This window comes from Juglans regia, chromosome 7 (genome assembly GCF_001411555.2).
Source record: "Juglans regia cultivar Chandler chromosome 7, Walnut 2.0, whole genome shotgun sequence".
In the NCBI taxonomy this organism is placed as follows: domain Eukaryota; kingdom Viridiplantae; phylum Streptophyta; class Magnoliopsida; order Fagales; family Juglandaceae; genus Juglans; species Juglans regia.
In genome coordinates, this window is record NC_049907.1 from 43,836,934 (window position 1) to 43,853,204 (window position 16,271).

General features: G+C 35.0%; 2 protein-coding genes across 3 annotated transcripts; one reads left to right on the plus strand and one right to left on the minus strand.

Moving 5' to 3' along the window:
* Positions 1 to 260: 260 nt before the first annotated feature.
* LOC108991606 (fructan 6-exohydrolase-like) lies at positions 261 to 7,195 on the minus strand. Of its 2 annotated transcripts, none has more exons than XM_018965930.2 (7): positions 6,764 to 7,195; positions 6,524 to 6,532; positions 5,332 to 6,203; positions 5,050 to 5,208; positions 1,686 to 1,933; positions 1,478 to 1,568; positions 261 to 461 (listed from the first exon to the last, which is right to left on the minus strand). In XM_018965930.2, the coding sequence occupies exons 1-7, from the start codon at positions 6,945 to 6,947 to the stop codon at positions 279 to 281; spliced, it is 1,746 nt and encodes a 581-aa protein (XP_018821475.2). In that variant the 5' UTR covers positions 6,948 to 7,195; the 3' UTR covers positions 261 to 278. The 2 variants fall into 2 exon arrangements, with proteins under 2 accessions (XP_018821475.2, XP_018821476.2); XM_018965931.2 differs by having other exon boundaries at positions 6,703 to 6,878.
* A 531-nt stretch (positions 7,196 to 7,726) lies between these two features.
* LOC108999538 (putative hydrolase C777.06c) lies at positions 7,727 to 14,192 on the plus strand. The gene is made up of 12 exons (XM_018976442.2): positions 7,727 to 8,070; positions 9,565 to 9,692; positions 9,826 to 9,938; positions 10,671 to 10,712; positions 11,797 to 11,852; positions 12,034 to 12,110; positions 12,314 to 12,433; positions 12,954 to 13,030; positions 13,111 to 13,174; positions 13,290 to 13,340; positions 13,414 to 13,462; positions 13,721 to 14,192. Exons 1-12 carry the CDS (start codon positions 7,917 to 7,919, stop codon positions 13,837 to 13,839), a joined length of 1,050 nt encoding a protein of 349 aa, XP_018831987.1. The 5' UTR covers positions 7,727 to 7,916; the 3' UTR covers positions 13,840 to 14,192.
* Positions 14,193 to 16,271: the final 2,079 nt, after the last annotated feature.

Below are 16,271 nucleotides of genomic sequence, written 5' to 3' on the forward strand. Positions count from 1 at the left end.
GACTGCCTACGTCCGTGCGTTTTAACAATTACGTGTTTGAATCCTAAACCATTTTCTCAATGTATGTGTAATCTTTAGCTTAGAGATGAATGATTAACTCAAGGAAATGAAGAGGTTACAGATTACATGATGGTATATGTATGATCATCATGTCCCCGCGCGCGGGAGGATGCTTTTGCTGAAAGAATATATATATATATGGTTGGTTTGGTTGAGCGAGCTACGTACGTTAATATACTTTAAAACCAGTCTGATCTTGATGATCTTAATTTGTTTGATCAATTTATTTGAGCTTTCTTCATGCTCCAAGCACTCAATCTGGTGATCCCAATATTCTCAGTTCCATTATTGAAAACATACAAGTGAGCCTCAGCATCATTAATGGCCAATGTAGGATAAACCCTAGCTGTGATGCAAGCCTTTCCTTCTGCACCAAAGCTCTCCACGATAGAGTGATCAATCTGTATCAATTTTAAGGGATCAAATTCTGGTATATTAATGGATTAATTAGGACACAAAACCAGGAAATATACATGAGCTGTTTAATTAGGAAGCAATATCAATGCGGTACAAAAGTCAAACATGGTACATATAATATATATATATATATATATATATATATATATCAGCTAGCAGTCCTGTTATATTCATGATCACGTGTAAATGTGTGTTTAGGCATTGATTACTAGGCATGGTTTTGTCACCCTAAGAAAAAGTAGCTAGCTTTATTTGTTTGTCACATATTACTGCCATATTCAATTCTAATACAGATGAGATAGAGGGACACATGCCAAAGACATGTGGGGCTAGCTAGATCTTGCTTTGTTTAAAGCAATAGGGAATTGTCTTTGATAGTAGTTTTTTCTTTTTAATAGATGGGAGAGGGAGATTTGATCTTTAATTCTCTTAATGAGAAATTAAAATATTACCAATTGATCTAAAGATCTTGACAATTATTTTTAATAATACTGCTTGACCATTAAAATAAACCAACACACACGTAATAAGGAAATTGGAAAGAACGTGAACTGTCAAATTCAATGCACGTTTTAACTTCAAATCGAAGTACCATATTATATAACGAAGCTGCATATATATGATAATTTGTGGGAATATATAACAACGTTAAGCTTTGTATTTAGTTTTGATTTGACAAAATAGGTTTAAATATGGAGGTTTTTGAAGGAAGAAATTATATATAATCATCCAAAATAGTTATTCTTTTTGTTGTTTTCGATAAAATAGAAAGCAAGTAAACGTAAAAAACCAGAGGGAGGTTAGGGGCCGGCTTGGTGGGTAAGGAAGACTTGATCAGAAAGAAAATTAGGATGATATGTACCAAAGTAGCCGGTGGCAGTTTTGGTAGGGCTGGACTCTGAATCATACTGTATACAACTAAGGCGTGGGGAACATGATTACTTGACTTTTCATGATTGAGAAAGCAAAGATTTTCACGGATATTATCACAGCAACTCACCAAGCTTCTGAGTGACAGCTTCTCCTGAACAGGGTCCACATCCACAAATGCCCCATAAGTGGTCTTATCATTATCTTGATTCAAGGAAGATCTGCCACACGATTTACACCCAAAATTCAAAACAGAGTAGTTTCAAAGTTTGAACTTTCAAAGTGTGGCAAAACTTTTGATGACGTGATCACAGAGAGAGAGAGAGAGAGAGAGAGACCTGTTTTGGTCGCTGCACATCAGCACCACATATTTGACATATTTGTTATGGCCTTTGAATATTCTGTAGAATACTGCTGTATATTCCTGCAGGCCTTCCGAAGCCAAAACTAGCAACCCAAAGGGCCCTAGGCCACCTTTAACTGATGCATCCTTTCGACTACAAATTACTTGTGGGTTGGTCCAACTTGGATCCAGCACTTCAGCTTTAATAAAATCGCTTATTTCAAATGAAATCACAACGTCTGCCTGACAAGGATTGAGGAATATTAGGAAAATAATGATCAATACACGCAAAGGGGGAAAATAATAGCGCCTGTTTTTGTAACACCCAACCCAGCACCAAGACTAAGCTAATTTCAGATTCTATATATATTTTTTTTTTTGGGTTAATAGGTATGCAAAGCTCATTTAAAATTTAACGAGTAATTTTGAAGTAACATACAAGCCCAAAAAATGCTACTCCAAAATTATTTTGGTGGTATATAAATTTTTATTTGAACTTGATAATTAGGATCAAATTTTTAATGGATCCAATGAGAATTGGCCTAAAATTGTATTTGACAAGAGGTTGAGTTGAGGCTCATAACTCACGGAAAGGCCCAAACCATGTATGTTCAAAACCCAAGCTGTGAGAACAATTTTAGACTCCACGCCCATGCACATCTCCATGGCATGCACATCTCTCCTTTCCCTTTCTCCTTTAGGATTTTCAGTTTTCTATATTTATACACACACTTAATATATAGAGTTACAAATCCACTCTCTGCAGACCCCATACATGAACTGCCGCACCCTTCCTCCACGTTTAGAGAATAAAAAAAATCGAAGCATCGCACTCTCTTCCTCCACTCCAACCCAACTACAAGCCGCAACAACCTCCCAAGCCAAACCTCATTCAGTTCACAGCAACCATCAGTTGCAACAAATCCATTGAGAGAACACATCCCAAACTGAAACCAGCCATTGCCCAAGCCCTCCTTCTCGACTGATCCCACTGCCATAAACCACCAGAGAAGAGTTTTGTGTCCCATGCAAGCTGAACGTAACATAACCCTTCCTGTTCACAAACCACCGTGCACTAGGCTGCCCCCATGAAGCCGTAGCATCAAGCTGCCATAGTAGCCCACTTTTCTCTTTAACCCCACGTTCACCGCCCCAATTGATGCACATAAACCACCACAGTTTGAGCCCACGCACAACAAGCCACCGTAGAAACCCCACTGCTTAGTCTGCTTGAGTTTTCCCAAAGCCCCGCCGTAAACCCCTGCCTTCCACTGAGGCGCACTATGTTGAAACAACACTACCTTCACTCCCTTCCATAACAATCGCTGCCCCACATTCAACCTTGCTTGCAAATGCACAAAGAGTTGAATGCCCCTATTTTAGTCCCACAAAAACAGAGCACCACAACAACAAAGCACGATGGACAGTAGCCCCTCATGGCGGTACCCTCATGGCCTTCCCTCAGCTATAGATGATGCCAAACCCCAACCTTGCCCAACCACCCTCACCCAACACAAAAACCGGTGCACATGAAGCTTCCGAACATGGCAACGTTGTGAAAAACTCGCTCTCTCCCTAAGTCTCTCTCTCTCTCTCTCTCTCTCTCATTTTCATGCTCTGCCACCCTAGACAGCCACTTTTGCTCACCCACGCCAAAGGTTCATGGTCGAACCTACGACCCACGTCACATGGCTATGTTGCTAGTAAGCATATCTCATTCACTTCACTTGTTAAAAAGTTAAGCACTTAGAAAATAAATTACATGCATGCCCCTGGTAGGTAATCCAGTGTTTATTAATTATGAGGATATTATGGTAATGAAACTAAGAGAAATTAGATGGTTGGAAATTAAGGATGTTTTAGAGTTTAATCACATGATCATTTGGAGAAATTATGAAAAATCAAAGTATTTTAGGGAGTGAAGATATTTTGGGGCTTCGAGAATTTTAGACATTAGAGAAATATAAATTTTTAATACCTTTGGGTAACTATGAAGTACGTGTTCAATTGGATATTTAAGCAAGTTACGTGTCTATTTTATAGGTGATGATTGATATTCCATTGGCACTGTTATGAGGAAATTCAGAGAAGATAAAAAGTTCAGGTAAGCGGAGTTCCTATACTAGATTTTGAATAAAAGAAATGAACTAAGGTTAATTTTGAAAAATATGCATGTTTTGTTATGAAAAGAAATTTGAAACAACTTAAGTTAATTGTTCTGCATTACTCATGAAATCTGTATAAAAAATAAAATTATTTTCTGTTATGACTGGTATAGACATAAATAAATTTTTGATATTATGTTTCTGAACTGTGCAAAAATAACGAATATGCAATTTATGAAAATTTGTACATATGATATGAAGATGTTTTGAATCTGTTTTTGAATATGTGAAATGAGTTGAATATGTTCAGTACTCTGTTTTGATATGATGTGGCATCTGAAAATCTTTGGCATGATTTTCTGATTTTGTATCTGTATCTGGGTCTGTTCTGTTATGTTAAGGCCCTGCCACAGGTATAATAGTGGTATACGGTCCTGTCACGGGTATAATAGTGGTATACAGCCCAACCACAAGTATAATAGTGGTATATGGCCCCGCCATGAGTATAATAGCGGTATACGATCCCATTATGGGTATAATGGTGGCTTCTATCTCGATGTGATGTTCTTATATGATATAAAGTTGATGTCTTAGATTATGATATGCTAAAAAAATTTTGAATAAAAATGTTTCTAAAAATTTCGTCATAATATTTTTGATAATATGTTTGATTCTACATTCTGAAAGCAAATATTCTGATTCTGCATTCTGAAAGTAAATGTTTTTTTTTTTTTGTTTTCTGAACTCTATAAATGCAAATGTTTACATACTAGTATATGTTCTCTGCTTACTGAGTTGTTGATAACTCACCCCTTATCTCCACAATATTTTTTAGACAATTTGAATATTTCAACAGAGAATCAAGATTATGGAGTATGGGTGAGATGATTTAAGCATAATGGATTAAACATAGAAGGTTTCTATGAGTATTGGCGAATTTTATTAAGTAATTTTGTTGTGTTATGATGACTTGGTATTTTGGAATGTTGATTATATTGAGGTAGTTTGTTTGAAACAATAATTTTTATATGGCATTGAGAAAATTAATGCTATATACAGTCGTGGAGTATGCAAGCACCGTGCATTCGTTTTGAAAAAGAGTAAGATCCACTATTAAAAATTTAATTTTCTTTTCATGAGAATCCCGTATTTATTTATTTTTTTCAAAATGATTGCACGGCGCTTGCATACTTACATTGCAAGTATCATTTCTCAATACTATAATCACATTACTGAATTACAACAAAAGGTTACCTGTGCTGCTGTGAGACCAGAAACTTCAAGCACCGATCCGCCACTCAGCACCTGGTAAGGCAACTCAATCTGGGTTCCACGCAACGTTTCAATTTCTTTGATTGGCCATTGCACCAATTGTTTTCCAGATTTATCGAGCCAAATACTCCTTGGAATCGCCTGCAAAATGTGTCCAGAAACAGAGAAAAAATATTGCTGCCTACTAATATTACAAGTTGTGATCGTTAACATTCACATTACAACTTGGTATTTAGTAAAACACTCATAGAGAACTAGAATTACCTGAACTCCAGACCATCCCTTCTTGATATCATCAATGGCACTTGAAGATTCATTTACCCAACCCCACAAGATTCTTCTGTGGAGTGGGTACTTGTTGTCAAAGAAAGTCTTTGAGGCATAAAATTTTCCATAATCATATCTCAAGCTCGAGTCTTTAAATGGTCCGTTGTCCGGAATGAAGATATCCTTGTCCGGGTTATAAGTCCCGATCATGTAGTAATCATGTGGTGTCCTAAAGAAGCTCACCTTGAGCACATATCTGACATCCGGACCATTACTTGAAGTGTCAATACCAAGTGCGCTTTTGATCAAAACTGGATAAAAATCAGGACATTCCCACATTCCTGTGTCCTTATTAGCAGAGTAAAGTGGTTTTTCAGCTTCTTCCCAATGAACAAAATCATTACTCTTAAAGAGAATTGCTAAACCCCGTTCTTTCTTTTGGCTCCCAATGATCACTCTCCAATTCCCATCACAGCCAAGCCAAGCAGTGGATGGGTCTCTGAAATAGGTTGCATTGATTTTGTTCTTGGAATTGGGTGTCAGTAGTGGATTATGTTTAAACTTAACCCATTCCCTAAGGAATGGGTCAGAAAAGTTTTTGGGCGCAGCCAAGTTTTGGACTTGGCGATTCTCAGTGTCAATTCCAGTGTAGAGGATGACTGGGTGGCCTCCGGGGAGGATCGTGGTGGAACCCGACCAGCAGCCGTTGATATCAGACTGCTGTGATGGGTAGATTGCTGGATCATGTGGGGTCCAATTCACGAGATCCGTTGATGTAGAGTGGCCCCAGATAACATTGCTGCCCCAAACTGCAGCTTTTGGGTTATATTGGTAGAACAGATGGTAGATTCCCAATCGTAACATTGGTCCTACAAATATTACATTACTATGTAAATTACATTTTCCTAAATAACTTAGCTTGAATAGAACCCAGCAAGGAATAGACCCAAACTTGACCTCTATTGTTGGTATGGTTTGCACTTCGCATACATTACATTGCGTTGGAGTTTAGAACAACTTGAACCTTCGTTTTTAATAAATTAACTGCTTATATGGTTTCTTGGTTTGGTTGATGATTACCCATACCCAAGGATGATTTTCCAGCAGGTAACTATACCTTCTAAGTTGAATCAAAAGAACTAAGAGTGAAGATAAAAAGAGATGAAAGAAGCAACGGCGAGGAACTTACCATTAGGATCTTTGCATCCAAACACACCCATTTGTCCATTCCACCATCACAACATGTCACAGGAGAAAATGAAGATGGGAAAAAAAAAACAAAAAACAAATTAAGAGCTATTAAGCAATAAACTAAAAAGAACAAGAAGTTGAAGAAACACACTAAAATGTAAAGTAAAGAAAAACAACCTTTTTTTTTTCGTTAAATATTGAAGAAAAGGGAAGAGGAAACTGGTCAGGTGAGGAATACCATTCATCCAATTTTTGGGAGGCTGGAAGTGATAAGAAGTTCGGTAAGGCTGATTCCCAGAAGTAGAATATTGTGCAGTTTGATGTACGTTTAGGTAAACATGGTGGAAAGCCTCAACGAGCTCAAGAACACCATGGCCAAAGAGGGAAAAGAAGAACATTAGCCAGATACAAGACACAGCCATGGCGGCTTTGGATGTAGTGCTAAGCTATTTATGAGAGGAAACCAAAATGGCTGTATATAAGCAGAGTTTAGAGGAGGATTTGAATCCACCGAATATATACACGATGCGATGATTGATCTTCACAAGATTTTGCCCAGAAAATCTGAAACTGTATTCAAACGATCGAAGAATCAAAGGTCTTGGGAGAGATCCCCCTACGAGTTTTGTGTCGAAAGTCAACTTCTATAACAAAAGAATTAGTATGGTGTCGAACTACTTTCTAAATTATTGCTAAATTTGACACTGTATATTATAGGGTAAACGACACAAACACAAATTTCCCAACTTAAAAAAAAACAGAATAATGATTTCTCTTAAATCACGTACCCACTTTTTTTTAAAATTAATATAAGAAATTATAAGATTGTAAATATCATTTTTTATATTTATATAGTCATTTTTATCGTAGCGATAATTTTTGTTTTTACTTCTATTTAAGGTACAACACAAAAACTATGGCTATAAGCATATTAAACTCTATTATTTATATACCTCAAAACGTTTTATCATTAAGTTTTGTTACTTATCATTTATATACTCTATACTTATTTTATTTATTTATTAATTAATTAATTTTTTTAATTAAATAAATTTTTTTACTTATTATTTATATATTATATATTTTGTAAGGAAAAATTTTATATATTATATTATAATTTTATTTTTATTTTATTAAATAAGATGTGTTATATTTATTATATTAAATGATGATAAAAAGAAATAGTGTGTGATGTATAAAATTGATGAGTAGAGTTTTTGAATCTGAAAACGCACGGCGGCGGCATTTGTAGACGAACGAAGCTTGGCCAGAAAAAGATTTTCTCGATTTCTTTCCTCAGCATCCTATTCCATATGAACCCAAAAGACCTTTTTAAATTCTGAAAGCAATTCCACCTTTTCATTTCCGACAAATTGGAAGCTTTATATCAGATGGTTCTATTTCTGGGCACAATTCGCCCTTCTCCTTCTCTATCCTGTTTTGCCCTTTACAGACGCCAAATCTTGCTCAAAAGTTCTGCCATTTCGGTTCCCATAAATGTGTTCTCTCCCTTCAGACGAATCTTTCAGGCTTCGCTTCAAACTAGTAAGTTAAACCTTATTAAGCGTTTATCAAGAGTTAACCACCCCCGCTAGTGTCATATACAATCTAATGGGTATTCTGTTTTCTGCCTGAGTTTTTATGCATTGAATGGTGTCTAAATAAACTATTGTTTTATGGGCATTTGGAATGTTGAGCAATTATGCTCTTTTGGTTGGGATGGGTTTCAATCTTAATTATTGCTCTATGGCTTTAGGGAATTTAGAATTGTAAGTTTGTTTGGAAAGAGCTTTTCTATTTACTTGCTAAGGCAGTGAGTTCAATGGAAAACTCCGTTTCTGGGTGTTGATGACTTTTATGCATGCAAAAGCCTTGATCTTAATAAGGCTGATGGAACTGTGAAGTATCGGCATTTCCAATAGATAAGTTAACTCCGTTTCTGGTTGATGATGACTTTTTATGCATGTAAAAGCTTTGATGGATTTTAGTAAGGATAATGTAGCGATGAATTGTGGGGGCATTTGGGACAAATACATGCATTGACCAGGTCTATTGGTTGTGTTTGGATGTTGAAGTGAGTTGAGTTGAGATGATAAAATATTGTTAGAATATTATTTTTTAATATTATTATTATTTTGGGATTTGAAAAAGTTGAATTGTTTATTATATTTTGTGTTGGAATTTAAAAAAGTTGTAATGATGAGTTGAGATGAGTTGAGATGAGTTAATCAACCAAACGAAGCCGACTTCGTAAAGTTGACTTTTCTAGCCATCTATCTAAGAGAAATGATCACCTGAATATTTTTCGCTTCGATGATTATTTTTCTGTTATTATTCTGTTTCAGTAATTAACAATTTAGGTTTATTAATAGGTATCTAATAATGTTTCTTTGATGTTTCTATAACACAAAAACCTTAAGGGGTTTTGAAGATTATCTAGTCTCAATTTGCGTTTTGAAAATCTTATGTTGAATGTGGTAAAAGGTGGTTGACTTTTAAATAATGTTGCTAGCATGCTAGGTGGTTTTTTTAGGATGTTTTGTTTGTTTTTCTTTTAGCGTTGTTTTGGTTTGGAGCTGTCAAGTCACGGCTATTATTTTCTATGGATTTGGATTTGTTTTGAACGTTAGCAAAGCCTTGTACTATCAAGTTGCCAATAAATCGACATATAAGGAGAATGATAAATATTATAGTTATTACGATGAATGCTATGGATTTGATTTGTTTTTTCATGTGCTCACATCTTCATTGGGTTTCCAAAACTTACTTTAAAATATGCTCACGGTACTGCAGGAGATATGAGACTGAGATTTGTTTTAGCTGACCACAAGTGGGTGTTAGTGCGACAACTCTAAGTTCCCCCCTCGTAGTTAAATAAATATTGTAATTTGATTAAATGTTTTTGTTTGAGGATCTGTGCTTCTCCCAAACATTTTACTATCAGGAACAAATATCAGTAGGCACCACATGGAGGTGTTATGATGGTATTTATAAACTTTTGGCGATTTAAATGAGCAGCGATACTGTTTTGCATTACAGATTCTACAAATGAGGATGCTGGATTTCATTTACCTGCCAACCAATCTGAAATCATATTTATGGGGACAGGAACCAGTGAAGGGGTTCCACGTGTGAGCTGCCTGACAAATCCTGTAAAGTTATGTCTGGTATGGTTGCAGAAGTGTGTTGCTTAAAAAACTTTGCCATTTAAGTGGCTAAAATGTGCTTCGATTGCTTAAAGTTGTTTCCAAATACATATTTGATTTTTCAAAGAGCTGGAATGCTTTTTGGTTCTGGTAGGTTTGCTCAAAAGCTGTGGAACCAGGTAATAAAAATAGAAGACTCAACACAAGCATCCTTATTCGTTATCCTGGGGCCTCTGGAAGATGTAACATTCTCATAGATGCTGGAAAGTAAGTGAAAAATTATTCTTATTCTGACCATGCTTACGTTTCTACAGTAGATAATTTCTTTTTCATTAACTATCCTTTTACTTTAATCTTAATCCCACATAGTCACTCGTGGAGAAGGTCAGACCTGAACACCTATTGCATATTCCAAAGTTGTATCATATTTATTGCTCATATTTGCTAGTTTAGAATTGAAATTTATCGGTCCCTTGCTCTCCAGGTTAAGTCAACCACAGGCCTTGTTGCACTGTGGTACTGGCTGGTCCATTAGGAAATGTCTAGCTATTGAGTCTACATTCTCATTAGCAGTTTTATAAACTCTGTTGGTTTAAAGCTATCTTCTTTTTTAAAGTATTAATGAATTAGTAATAATAATGGTATTAGTGAAATAGTATTGATGATAATTAAGTGATGTAAATGTTGTAATTTTATTGCAGTTATTATTAGTCATTCTCATGCTGATAACGCTTGATGAGAATAACCTTATGAACCCTAACTTAAAAAACAATGTTGTAATTTTTATCTATCAAAATGGGGAGAAAAGAATTGTTGTTCCTCATTACCGAATTTTGTGCTACATAAAAAATAGTGCAAGAAAGACTTACATGTGATGAAAGGAGATTACAAATGATCACTCTTTTTTTGCTATTTTCATACCAAATACCTTTCTAGTGAGACTTTTCTGCTCTTTTTTTTTTTTTTTTTAATATATATATTTCAAATTGTGTTGTGCAGGTTCTTCTATCACAGTGCCCTCCGATGGTTTCCCATGTTTGGGTTAGTTATCCTCTGCTTCAATTCTTTAAGCTCTATTTTATCTAGGCTTTAAAGGTAGCAAAATTATATGTTTATGTTTGATGACTGTGTTACTCTGGGTTATATGACTTTAACTTGGAGAAGAACCAGATACTGTGTTAAATTATTAAATTCCGCATTTAAAAAATAAAGGAAAAGAAAACTAGGATGTAGATTGTTATCTAGCAGGTTTTGAACAGAATATGATTCGATGAGCATGATATTTTTTTCATAAAACAGATAAAGAAGCATCTTAAACTGGTTTCATTCGGTCAAGGATGGACATTTATTGTATATGCTATACATCTATAGTGGGTGGCATCATAACTTATGGTCAAGAGACAATTGAGTTTTGTATGAGATTTCTATATCATTTTTTTATTTAGTTTCATAAGACGCGTATGATATTTGGATTTGAAAATGGACGGCATATGTACATTTCGTGGGTAATTTACCCACTTTTAAGCTTGGCTGCTGTGATTTAAGTGGTAAAGTGGTTGGGGTTTTGTATTGTAATTTAGGTATTTCATGCAAATATGGGGTTTTGCTCTTCATATCTAGGTGTCACATTTAAACACTCAAATCTTTTTCTAATTGCACATGTTAAGCAATTAGCTATTCTTGAGTGTTCTTCTCACTTGAGTGCTTTCTACATTTATTGTGCTATAGAGATTCACCTGAATGATCGTGAAACATGGATCAATACATAAACTGGCATTGGACTCTGAATTAATATAGACCGTGCACTAGACTACAAGAATAATCTGACTTCTATGAATGATTTTGCGGAGTAAGTTTTGTATGACATGCTTCCACACTAATGAGTGGTTTGTGGTTGTGCCTATATACCACTGGACTTGTTGACCAACTTGCCATTTGTTAGAGTCTGGCCTTGAACTATTTGAAAAACAATAATTTTTTTTACTTGATTGCATGCCTTTGGTGGTTTCTTTGACAAATTATTCCAAAGATCGTTAAATTGGCAATGCTTTTGCATATTCTCTTAATATTATATATGTCTATTGTCAGGTATTTGCCTTTTCGTAACTAGCTGCATTTCTGTCAGGATAAGAACACTTGATGCGGTTATTATTACTCATTCTCATGCTGATGCAATAGGAGGTCTCTGACAGAACACTTTCTACTGTTATTCAATGAATAATTACCCATCTTTTGTTAGTGCATCAAGTTTTTTTCGCTTTTTCTTTTTGCATCTTTATCTTTTTTGAAAAAAAAAAAAAACACACATTAATCTAGTACTGAAGTCTCTCTCTCTCTCCCCTCCCCCCCCTCCCCAATCCAGGCCTTGATGATCTTCGTGATTGGACAAACAATGTCCAGCCCCACATTCCAATTTATGTGGCCCAGCGCGATTTTGAGGTCCAACCTCCAGCTTTCTTTTTCTTGCAATAATTTCAATATGCGTTATGTTCATATTTCTCTTTGTTGATATTAATCCCATACAAAATCACTTCACAAAACTTGTTGTCAGTATGGACCATTCTCAGTATTTATCAGAAAAAAAATTTCGAACTATTCTCAGCTTTGTTTGTCCTTGTTTGGTAATTATTAAATAATTGCAGTTGATGAAGAAGACACATTATTACTTAGTGGATACAAGTATCATTTTACCCGGTGCTGCAGTCTCAGAATTGCAATTCAATATCATAGATGAGGAGCCATTTGTCGTCCATGATCTAAAGGTCAGATTACATTAGATGTTTTCTTATTACTGAACCCTGTCTTTTCAGCCCCAGATTTCTGCACATGTTCCAAACTTTCAATTTGTAAGGTGTCTTGGCAGATAGAGGTATGTGATCCCCTTTCCAACTTAGCTGCCCTTATAACAATGTCGTGAAACAGATTTTATGAGTTCTTTAAAATCTGTGATTCATGTAACTACATGTGTGAGCTGAGTTAGGTATTTATGGTGCGAAATTGGTGGAAGTAGGAATTCTGCCGTAGCAGTATGAGAAGATTCTTCTTTTAGTTTTTACTTCAGAATATAATGCAAAAGATACTTATCAAAAGACTATAAAGCTAAATGTCCAATTAAATTGAATGACACATATCCTCATCCAAAGTATCTTTGGCATATTTAGCTCAAGCATGTGTTATATGTTGTTTGATGTAACTTATAAAAAAAGCCCTTTGATGTAAAAACAAACCCAACATATTACAGTCATACCTAACTGTTTTATCTTTCTCAATTTTGTATTTCAGTTTACCCCTTTACCAGTATGGCATGGCCGTGATTATCGTTCCCTTGGATTTCGTTTTGGTAACATTTGTTACATAAGGTAATGCTTCTAAGTATCATTGGTGTGTTTTTATTTCAAAAGTACACCAGGTTGGAGCTAATCTTTTATCACATTTACAGTGATGTTAGCGGGATACCTAAAGAAACTTATCCACTTCTGAAGGACTGTGAAATCCTGATACTGGTCTCTCTCTCTCTCTCTAAGACAAACAAATGTATCTGTTTATCATCAGGATACTCAATTATAGAAACCCAAGTTGATGGTTCTTATGTGGTGTATTATTAAATGACTTTTTCAGGATGCTTTAAGGCCAGATCGGTCTTCTTCAACACATTTCGGACTTCCAAGGGTAAAGTTCTTTTACCTCTTTCAGCACAAATTTGTATTTGAAAATCTTGATATTTCATTTACCCCTTTCTCAGGCTTTGGAGGAGGTACGGAAAATCCAACCAAAGAGAGCACTTTTCACTGGTATGATTATCCTCCAGCCCTCCGTTCCCTGCATAATGCTTTTACTATTGCCTAGGAATTCTAATTTCTCAGTAGCTTGTAGACCACCTTCACCTTGATAAATCATTCAATCTAGCAGGGTTTGACATCCTTAAAAAGTTGAAAGGGTTTCAAATGATTTATGTCATATTAGCATTTGGCAAGCCCAATAATCATTCTCAATTATAGCATTAATGTTTGAAATTATAGATGGTAATCCTGCAATTGGTGCTTGTGAAGGTATGATGCATTTGATGGATCATGAAAAAGTGAACGATTATCTTAAGAAACTGATGGAGACAGAGGGTCTTGATGTACAACTGAGCTATGATGGACTCCGCATACCAGTAACGCTTTAGCCTCTACCCTTTAGACTGGCCTCTATTCTACATGGCCCATTTTTTTCCCTTGATAAAACCAAGCTTTGAATTTCATAATTCAATTGATCTTTATTGAGATCATGTCGCATCCGTATGGAATTAGTATCCACCCTTTAGCTCTTGCGCAGTTTGCTTTCGATGTACTTCATGATTTGTTAAGATGGCAATCATTTGAATCTGAACAAAACCGTTCATCATGTTTCTGTTCCTCACAACGTTTTCTTGAACCAAGAAATTCCAGGATACATTCTTCAACTGAACTGGGGTTGTTCATCGATACATGTAGATGCACAACCCAAAAAATATAGTTTGGAAATTTATTTTTGCAGGCAGGTTGAGGAGTGGCAAAATATTCATTGTTACTTGCACCTTGTGGAAGATGAGCTCTGATTTTTATGATAAACGAAACAAGTAATGCCATGGACAGGCATGTTGGTTTCGTTTTTATCTATTACGTGATCAACTCGGGCATCCAGAGTATGGTTGATGTATGTCCCTAGTTTGGTCAAGGTATGAATCTTGCTTGCTTGCCTGACCGACTTGTTTCTTTTAAGAAAACTGTTACGTACATAGAGATTATATAAAAGTAAATTTATAAATTAATGTAATTTTTTAAAATCTGTTATATCTATTTTATAATAAAAATAATTTTACAATCTGACGTATCACATTAAATTATATTATTTTATAAATTTATTTTTATATAATCTCTACATGACTAAAGGATTTATCATCTTTTAATATCCCCTTATATTAATGCTTGCTCAATATTTCACTCAACAAAAGCCCCGTCCCAGTCATTTGTCCCCACTCCCCAAAGAAAAAAGAACCACGTGGGGAAAGATCATTGGCTTCCTTCAATTAGCTCTTGCCAAAATTCTCTGTACAGCATAAAAGAGGATTTTTGTCGAATAGACATTGTGTGATTCATTCAGTCATACCAAAACTTTGAGATTCATGAGGAAGGCAAGTCCAACTTTAACTTGACATCCCATGCAAATGTTATATCAAGATGTGAAAAAAAAAATAAAGTAAAAAAAAAACAGCGAGAGTTTGGCAGCATGAATTGTAATAATAATAGAGCAATGATATATAATTTTTCTAATCTCTACACAATATATTTTTTTTTTAAATTAAAATTTTTTTAAGTTTATTTTTTTAAATTAATTTAATTCTTCTATTCATTATTCATATATTAAATATTTGATAAAAAATAAAAAATAAAAAAAGTATAGTGTGTAAAGTTTGTATGAATAGTAAGAGGTTATTTAGATTTTTTCATAATAATATGAAAAATATTAAAAAATAATAGGAAATTTAACTTGTGACAGGTGTCAAAAGGAAATTGGCCGGCTGATTTGACAAAAAACTTATCGTCAAGGGTGACTCTACATCCACCGCTGCTAGTCTTGCTGGGAGCCACCAATAATATAAAATGTTGTGTTTTTTTATTTTATTTTTTATACATATCTTTTTTTAATGTTGTAAAATATCTTTTAAAAAAATAAAAAAAATTATAATATTATTAAAAAATATTTATTTAATTATTAAGTAAAAAAATATATTAAAAAAAATATACCAAGACCGGGAGCGGAGGAGTAGCTTTTACTCTATATTGTCAAACTGGATAGAGGGAGGGAGAGAGGATAGGTGCGGAGAGGAGAGGAGAGGAGAGGAGGTCAAGTCACTCGCCTTGCATGCATGAGTCTGTCAAATTGTGTCCAATCATGAGTGGCCACGAGGAATTGTCAGGTCAAGGACGGGTCTTCGAGTTGTCCTTTTCACGGGTGGTGTTGTTGGAAAGCAGCCGTGGACTGCTGTAACAGTAACACACACACACTCTCTCGGAGAAGAGTATAATTTACTAATTTAGGATGCTCCTCCTCTTCATTCTTCCACATAGACTCTCCGCAGTAGACCCGTTCACATGGGCATCTTTCTGACTGTTCCTAAACACGCGTCACTTCATGACAATTTCAGTGCATTGTGGTCCATTGAGATTCATAGAGCTCAGCATGTGCATATTCCGGTCCACTTATTTATCTTCGTGGACCCCACCAACATCACCATCATATATATATCATGGGACCCACTGAGCTTTGCATATGCCCACTCGTGAACCCTCCCTCCCTCTCACACACAGCTATATAATATGGAAAATGATTTACATTTAATATTTTATATAATTATATTTTAAATAAAAAATATTTTTATAAATTTCTTATAAAAATAATATTATTTTATAAAAATATTTTCATTTTATAATATTATTATATAATATATTATACATTCATGTATTGTGTTTATTACATTATTCATATAATATTATATACAATAAATGCACATGATTAGGAGTCCAGAACCTGATCATTAAATTCCCCTTTCTCTTTTAAATTTTACCATTTGTTTTT

Bases quoted from the DNA above. Each gene is read 5' to 3' on its own strand.
- LOC108991606 (XM_018965930.2), bottom strand. From the start codon at position 6,947: ATGGCTGTGTCTTGTATCTGGCTAATGTTCTTCTTTTCCCTCTTTGGC. The intron at 1,934-5,049 runs GTAACCTTTTGT...AATCCTTGTCAG, and splicing joins CTGGTCTCACAGCAGCACAG to GCAGACGTTGTGATTTCATT. The intron at 462-1,477 runs GTGAGTTGCTGT...AAATTGATACAG, and splicing joins AGCTGTCACTCAGAAGCTTG to ATTGATCACTCTATCGTGGA.
- LOC108999538 (XM_018976442.2), top strand. From the start codon at position 7,917: ATGGTTCTATTTCTGGGCACAATTCGCCCTTCTCCTTCTCTATCCTGT. The intron at 12,434-12,953 runs GTCAGATTACAT...TTTGTATTTCAG, and splicing joins TTGTCGTCCATGATCTAAAG to TTTACCCCTTTACCAGTATG. The intron at 13,341-13,413 runs GTAAAGTTCTTT...CCCCTTTCTCAG, and splicing joins CACATTTCGGACTTCCAAGG to GCTTTGGAGGAGGTACGGAA.